General features: G+C 44.0%; 1 protein-coding gene across 1 annotated transcript in view; it reads right to left on the minus strand.

Moving 5' to 3' along the window:
• PAPPA (pappalysin 1) overlaps nucleotides 1–8,446 on the minus strand; it is a 267,788-nt gene that overhangs the window by 205,216 nt on the left and 54,126 nt on the right. Inside the window, exons 3-4 of the mRNA XM_024126382.2 lie at nucleotides 6,596–6,741; nucleotides 1,945–2,238 (exon numbers count right to left, since the gene is read on the minus strand). Of these exons, the coding sequence (XP_023982150.1) occupies nucleotides 1,945–2,238; nucleotides 6,596–6,741 (440 nt within the window). The remainder of the gene's footprint in view (nucleotides 1–1,944; nucleotides 2,239–6,595; nucleotides 6,742–8,446) is intronic.

The raw sequence follows: 8,446 nt of genomic DNA on the forward strand, positions 1-8,446 counted from the left end.
GTGAAGTAAGTCAGAAAGAGAAAAACAAATACCGTATGCTAACACATATATATGGAAGCTAAAAAAAAAAAAAAAGGTTATGAAGAACCTAGGGGCAGCATAGGAATAAAGACGCAGACCTACTAGAGAATGGACTTGAGGACACGGGAAGGGGGAAGGGTAAGCTGGGACAAAGTGAGAGAGTTGCATGGACATATATACACTACCACATGTAAAATAGATAGCTAGTGGGAAGCAGCCGCATAGCACAGGGATATCAGCTCGGTGCTCTGTGACCACCTAGAGGGATGGGATAGGGAGGGTGGGAGGGAGATGCAAGAGGGAGGGGATATGGGGATATATGTATATGTATAGCTGATTCACTTTGTTATAAAGCAGAAACTAACACACCATTGTAAAGCAATTATACTCCAATAAAGATGCTAAAAAAAATAAAGTAAAATTAGAGATTTAACTAAGCAATTCCATCGTAAAAAAAAAAAAAAAATACTTTTGAGTCAGATGTGCGACCTGGGGCCAAAGACTTCAGTCAGCCTATGGATTGTACTGTCACCTGTGAAATGGTGATAGTTCCTACCTCATAGGTTTCTTGTGAGAATTAAATAAGATGGTGTATATTAAAGTCCTTTATGAACAGTAAGCTTTTTTACAAGAAGAAATATTGTTATTGATAAGAATCAATTTTATATGCCTGTTATTAGAGAATTTATTCATTTTCTTCCCTCCCTGCCTTTCTCTTTCCCTTCTTCCCTCCTTCCTCCCTTTCTTCTTAACAAACATTTTTAAGGCACAAGGCCCTGTGCTAGGTACTGAGAAGACAGTGATGTATTAGAGGCAAGCTCTGCCTTCACAGAGCTCGCTTGTTTTCGTTGGTGGAAAGGAATACTTAAGTTGAATATTATAATAGAATTGGATGCTGGGCTACCATGTGCAATTTTGCAGGTGGTGCCTTACCCAAAAGCTCTTGGTTAGGCGGCCAGTAGTGAGGGCTGTGGCTGCCCTAAGGAAGGGATATCTTGTTCTGATTTGCCAAAGATGTTATAAGGGCTGGAAGTGGCCTCGATATACACTAAAAGGAAGTTCAGGGCATCCTAGAATCCAAAGAATGAGGTTTTTTTTTTTTTTTTTTTTTGCGGTACGCAGGCCTCTCACTGTTGTGGCCTCTCCCCGTTGCGGAGCACAGGCTCCGGACGCGCAGGCTCAGCGGCCATGGCTCACGGGCCCAGCCGCTCCGCGGCATGTGGGATCTTCCCGGACCGGGGCACAAACCCGTGTCCCCTGCATCGGCAGGCGGACTCTCAACCACTGCGCCACCAGGGAAGCCCCCAAAGAATGAGTCTTTAATGCTGTTACTGATGGTATGAAATAGGGCTTTGAAAGGATATATGCAGTTAGGAGGAAAACATAACCAACTTATGTAATAATTTCATATTTGCAAAACCAAAAGCATTCTATTTTTTCTATAATAAAACACTAAAGGAGCATGTGAGAGTTCTGTGTTTTAAAAAAAGTTTCAAATAAATAAATAAAGTTTCAACCACCACCAGCTTAGAAAATTACAGCTGCAAAACTAGGAGGAACCGTGGAGGTCAGTTCCAAAGATTCCATTTTCTTGAGAAAAGCGGGACCCAGAGAGGGCATGTGACAGACCCCAAGGCATTAGGTGACCCTGTGGCAGAGCTGGACCTTCTACGCAGGTTTCCCTACTTTCAGTCCTGGTGAGCTTCCTGAAGTATCTTTCTGAGGAGCCCTCAGATACAACATCTTCCTTGTATCCACGAGGTGCTCACGGAAGGAATATTATCTTGATTATTTGGGATGAGGAATTGTTGGGATAAAGCAATCTTAGAAAAGGCAAGCAGCTTGCTCGAGGCTTCTCTGAGCCAGGACCAGAGGCCACGTCTGACACCCAGCCCCGTGCACCCAGCAGAGTGTGGGCCTTACCTGCATAGCTCATGAAGTTGTTGTAAGGAGTGTTGAAGAAGCTATTAAAGCCACAGGTGTCGTTCCCTGGCCCCGGGTCACCGCAGAACTTGTGTTTTGGGGCTGGGTTGGTGTCACTGCAGAGGTCTCCGGTCTCAAAGGAGGGCTCTGTCTCCATGCAGGGGTCACTGCAAGATTGGATTTCTGAGATGCCTCGGAAGATGTGATAGAGGCCCAGGCTGTGTCCGATCTCATGGATCATGGTGTGGGTGTGCCCGGGAATGCCATAGAAAGATGGATTCAAGACAATGCCACCTGCAAGGGGAAAGCCAGAGGATTAGGCAAACTGGGCACTCTGCTTCCTGATGCAGGGATCCCCAAATCAATCAAGGGTAAGTGGGGTGCTGCCCAAAGTAACCACAGGCTTCTCCACCCTATGACTCCACTGCTGAGAGCGGTTACGACTTGCGGTGTTAATCACTGATTGAGTAGGAAGGAGTCTCGAAAGTCATTTTGCGCAATCCCTTCATTTTTCCGTTGAAAACACCGATGTCTAAAAAAGTGAGGCAACTTAACCAGGGGATTCCAAACTACTTAGAAGAAGTGGCATAATTAGAATTCAAGGACTTTGATTTCTGGGCTGGCCAACATTTCAGCTGCAACTTCTTAGGAAGCGTGGCCCGCCCTGGTTCACAAACACTCTACACGCATTTGCTTAAATGAAGCCCTCACGGCCAGACACCTTGGTTCCGGTTCTCATTTTGCCTTCACTAACTCTGCGACATCGAGCAAGTCAATTGCCATCTCTGCATCCCATTTCTGCAGCTCTGCACCCTTTGAGAGTGAATATTCATAAAGCCCAGCACCATGGCGTGCTCACCATTATAACACTGGTCAAAACAGCCACTGTTTCTTGAGCATTCATTATGTATCCTCAGGCCCTGTGCTCAGGGTTTGACGTGTATAATCACGCTGAATCATCTCACAACCCAGTAACAGGGGCACGGACTCACAGAGAGGTGAAGTAACTGGCCCATGATCGAATTAGTAAATGGGGAGCTGGAATTTGAACCCAAGATCCTTGGGTTCCAAAGCCAGGGGTCTTAATCTGAGTTCTACTGCTAGTGTTACACAGGGTCCAGAATATGGCATCTCATTGAATGTATGTTGAATATTTGCTGAATGCCGACCCAATTAAAGATGTTTTGTGAGGCCTAAGTAATCACGCGTAGGCAGCCGGCATAGCACCTGACACACAGCAAGTGCCCTACTTACTGTCTAACCACTTGCTACTCCAGGTGTAGCTCAAGAACAAGCAGCATCAGCGTCACCTGGAGGGTGACTAAAAATGCAGACTCTTAGGCCCCACCCCAGACCTACAGAATCAGAATAAGTATTTTAACAACAGCCCCAGAGGACTTGCCTGTGCGTTCTAGTTTGAGAAGCAATAATCTACCCCACGCCTTAAAAGATTGAGCTTTGCTTCACTTGGGCAGATAGATGGACCAGATGTCAGGAAAATCAGTGGATAGCATGGCTCTATCTTCATGTTTAGGCACTGGAGAAATACATACAGGCTGGCAGAGAGATATTTCAACTGCAAAATCCAAGTGTGGGGAATTTCCTGGCGGTCCAGCGGTTAAGACTCGGTGCTTTCATTGCTGGGGGCGGGGCTCAGGTTCGATCCCTCTTCGGGGAACTGAGATCTCACAAGCCACGCGGAGTGGCCAAAGAAAAAAGAAGGAAATCCAAGTGTGTTTAAGGGCAGGTTAAGATGCAAGTCTGAGCAACCTGCAAGCAGTGACTGTGCAGAGCAGGATCTTAGGAGAGAATGGAGAGGAGCCAGGGCCCTGCTGATTCGTGCTGGCAAGCCTGGAGCAGGCATGGGGGTAGTTTTATCTCGGACCGAACTGCTGGGAGGCTGAGCCTGCTCAGCCATGGGGCTCGTGGAGTCTATTAATTCTGAACTGCTCAGAGCCTTCCAGCACAAAGATAAAGATGTATGAGAGGATGTGTGGGGCTGTGTGCACGCGCGTGTGTATGTGAGAAGGGGCAGGCAGAGGCGGGGAGGAAGAGAAATTGAGACAGGAAATCTCTCTCAATTATTTTCTGTCAATCATAATAGGAAACATAATCGCCTTCCCACCCAAGGCTTTTTCCAGGGATCATGGCAAAACAGCAGGAAAAGAGGGTAAAAAAAAAAATATATATATATATCTATATATATATATATATGGTTCTAATAAATTGGGTTTGATTGGGCCTACTGCAGAGGAACTGCTTATGATCGAGATGTCTCAGGATGGGGAGGTGGCAGCCTGGAGGCCAGCTGGAGTTAGCTTGATTGCAATCCATATTGCAATCTTCATTCTGTCTCTCACTGGCTGTGTCATCTGGGGCAAGTGACTTTGCATCTCTCTGGTGTGCTCTAAAATAAACAGCTACAATAGATAGTGCCAATGATTCTCTGTCTTTCTGTGAAGCTTTAACATTGAGGTAAACGGGGAATGGGAGGCTGGCAGGTCCCCTCAGGTATTTCCAGGGATAATGACAGGATTGCAGACTTAATGTCCAGCCTGGCTCTGTCTGTTTCACCTCATCCCCTCCCAACTCTCCCCTTTTCACAGAGCGACAGCACAGAGCTTGAGTCCTGTTCCACTGCTTCTTTTAAAAGGTGAAATAGCTCGAGGCTGACATCATCCTGAAATACTATAACATGCTATGGATTTATAGCCTTCTGTATTCCTGGTCCTGAGCCAGTCTCTGAAATTCCCGGTATTATCAGGAGTATTTTTCTCTAATTTTAGAAGCCTGCTGTTCAGCCCTGCTAAAACTCTGATCATGACCCTTTTGGTTGATTTTCCAAGAGGACAGAATTTCAGCACCGAGAAGGGTCCTTGGAGACCCTCTAAGTCTAACCTATTCCTTGAAAATCTGAAGAAATTGAGACCTGGAGAAGGAAAGAGTCTTGCCTAAGGCCATCCTGTTAAGTCACAGCTAAGAACAACCATGTATTTTGGCCCTGAACCAGCAAGATTCCCATATACCATGTCAGGCATGTGACATAAGCTAATCAGCTTCAGCTTGCCTGAGCTGCACACTCTCTTCTGTCTCGCCCCTGTCTGTCTAGGTCTGCCTGTCTGTCTGTCTACCCACCCATCATCTATCTCAGGGTTTCTCAACAACAGCACTACTGGTATTTGGGGCTGGAAAATTCTTTACTGTGGGTACTGTAGGAGATCTAGCAGCATCACTGGCCTCTACCCACTAGATGCCAGTAGCATTCCCCCATTTGTAAAATCCAAAATTTTCTCTAGACATTGAAAAATGTCTCCTAGGGCATAAAAATCCACCCAGTTAGAACCACTAGATACTTATTTTTGTTTCTATCTATTTACACAACCACACATATGTGTGTGTGCGCACACACAGACACACAAATTGGTTTCACTCTCTGAAAAACAACTAGGAAAAAATAGTGGTCTGCAGGGAACTAAGTCTAGAGTCTGACTCAACACAACTTTAATGTTTGAAGTTGCAGAGTCCCTTATCTCCAAGATATTGTGGATTTAGAGCAGCTACTGGACTCTGGCTGTATCACCAGGAGACCAGACAGGCCTGAGGAAACATCCAGCACCATCACTCTGCTGAGCCCTAACATTCTCAGATGAAGGTACTCACTGAGTCATCACTATTCACTGGTGTAAATAATAGGAACATTCTAACAAGGGGAAGATAGCCAAATAAATTGCAGTGCCCTCAGTCAATGGAACATTATGTGGCTATTAAAAAATATCTTGTCTTTAGAGAACTGGACATAACCTAGAGAGATGCTTTCCTCTTGTGATGTTAAATGAAAAAAAGTTGGGTGGGAAGTAATTTTGAAGACTGTTTCAACGTGGGAAAATGTAGACAGCATAATATTAAGTGAAAAAAAGAATATTAAGTGAAAAAGAACACATGCATGTATGCTATGATTTCAAATATGCACAAGTTGAAAAATGCACGTCTACCTATAGACGTGTATTGGAAGAGAGCATGGAAAAATTAAAATTAAAGAACAACGTTTGCTTACAGGGCCTGCTTCAGAAACCATTGTCACTTCTGACTTTTGGTGACTGGTTTGGGTAAACGTATGTCTTGTTTATGGATTTGCATAATTTGAATGTAAGAAGAGTTCCTGGTGGTGCTGGTGGGTGGAATATGGAGGAAAAGGGAGTTCTTACGAACTCTCTCTTGCCTCTTTGGCATCTTTCAAGTCAACCCATCACTGGCAGGGCCAGCACAATGTGCTTACTAGGTAGAGAAGATATTTGCATGAACTAAGAGGCAGGGGGTATAAGGAGAAAGCAACAGATGAAGAGAGTTGGAAATTTAAATTCCAGTTGTGGTTCTGCCGCTGATTTGTTTGTGACCTTGGATAAGTCCCACTCCCTCTCTGGATCTTAAGTTTCTCCATTGGTAGAACAGGTTTAATAACATTGTGGTATTTCTCAAAGCATCACTTGATGGGTGAAAGATAAGGAATGCTAAAGAGTTTTGAAAAATTAAAAAGTGATAAGTAAATAGGTTGTTCACCGTCATCACTACCATGGTCCCCATCATCATCCTTACTACTAAACGTATTCCTGTACTAATGCAATTTCTTCCCGAAGAAGTTTCTAATTCTCACCTAAATGCATTAGGGCCTCCTTGTCCCACGGCCAAGTTGCTACTCCTGCCAATTCCTCCTCCGAGGAGTTAGCAAAGAAGATATTGAGGTGTGTTGATCCATCCAGTCTAAGAATGTTCTTCAGCTCATTAACATCCAAGTATGCTCTGTAAGAGAAAAAGAACCTTGGCTGTCATCACCATCCAAAAAAGGTAGTATTCAAATAGCAGGTACTCCCAAATTAACTGAGTCATGATGTGCCAGGCACTTGGCTAAGCATTTTATAAACATCGCCTCACTGACTGCCTCCAATAATCTTCTATGGTAAGTGAGATAATCCCATTCTACAGATGAAAAAATTAAGTCCTTGTGAGTTTAAGAAACTTGAAGACTGCTCCGCTTATAAACAATAGCAGAGTTCAGTTTAAAACCTAGATTTATCTAAAGTCAACATCTGTGCCCCTAAGGACTCTGCTATATGGACTGATGATAGGGCAACATAATATGGATATAGATTGAGAACAGACCATGGAAGAGATAACATGTATTCTAGCCTTGGCGTCTTCCCTACTTCATTCATTCACTATGGACCTCGGACCATGTATTTGGCAAATACGAAGCTGTACTAGGAGGCCTACTTTGCATCTCTACTCAAATCTTGCAAGGAGGTGTTATTACTCTGTTCTCAAGAGAAGCAACATGTGGTCCAAAGGGATTAAACAGGTGGCCCAAAGTTGCAGAACTGGGTTTCAAGGCCAATTCTGTCTAGCTTGGAAACTTATGCTCTTTATGCTGGGGCATTATCTGCCTCCCAGAGATGATTCTGCATTCTGTAAGCCTCTATTTCTTTGTCCATAAAATAGGCTAAGGGATATGGTATTTGGGGTAGCTGCCATTGTAGATATTTAGAATACAGACTGCCATGCTTGGAAAGTAAATTAATTCCCCACGCTACGATCATCAGCTCTTTAATACACCGAACAAACATATGTTGGAGAGAGAAAGAAGAGGCCTTTGGAAAGAGACTGGCATATCCTAGGTGCGCAATAAATAAGAACGCTTTCCTTGTGGAGTACGATTCTCCCATCAGAATAGGAATGATAAAGCTTTGGGTCAGTCACAGGCGTATTATTATTATATTTTAACCTCTTTATTGGAGTATAATTGCTTTACGATGGTGCGTTACTTTCTGCTTTATAACAAAGTGAATCAGCTATACATATACATATGTCCCCATATCTCCTCACTCTTGCACCTCCCTCCCACCCTCCCTATCCCACCCCTCTAGGTGGTCACAGAGCACCGAGCTGATCTCCCTGTGCTATGCGGCTGCTTCCCACTAGCTATCGATTTTACATTTGGTAGTGTATATGTGTCCATGCCACTCTCTCACTTTGTCCCAGCTTACCCTTCCCACCCCCCGTGTCCTCAAGTCCATTCTCTACGTCTGCGTCTTTATTCCTGTCCTGCCCCTAGGTTCTTCAGAACCATTTTTTTTTCTTTTGTTTAGATTCCATATATATGTGTTAGCATACGGTATTTGTTTTTCTGTTTCTGACTTACTTCACTCTGCATGACAGACTCTAGGTCCATCCACCTCACTACAAATAACTCAGTTTCGTTTCTTTTTTATGGCTGAGTAATATTCCATTGTATATATGTGCCACGTCTTCTTTAATCATTCATCTGTGGATGGACACTTAGGTTGCTTCCATGTCCTGGCCATTGTTAAATAGAGTTGCAATGAATACTGTGGTACATGACTCTTTTTGAATTATGGTTTTTTCAGGGTATATGCCCAGTAGTGGGATTGCTGGGTCGTACGGTAGTTCTATTTTTAGTTTTTTAAGGAACCTCCATACTGTTCTCCAT

Source organism: Physeter macrocephalus, chromosome 9 (assembly GCF_002837175.3).
Source record: "Physeter macrocephalus isolate SW-GA chromosome 9, ASM283717v5, whole genome shotgun sequence".
In the NCBI taxonomy this organism is placed as follows: Eukaryota; Metazoa; Chordata; class Mammalia; order Artiodactyla; family Physeteridae; genus Physeter; species Physeter macrocephalus.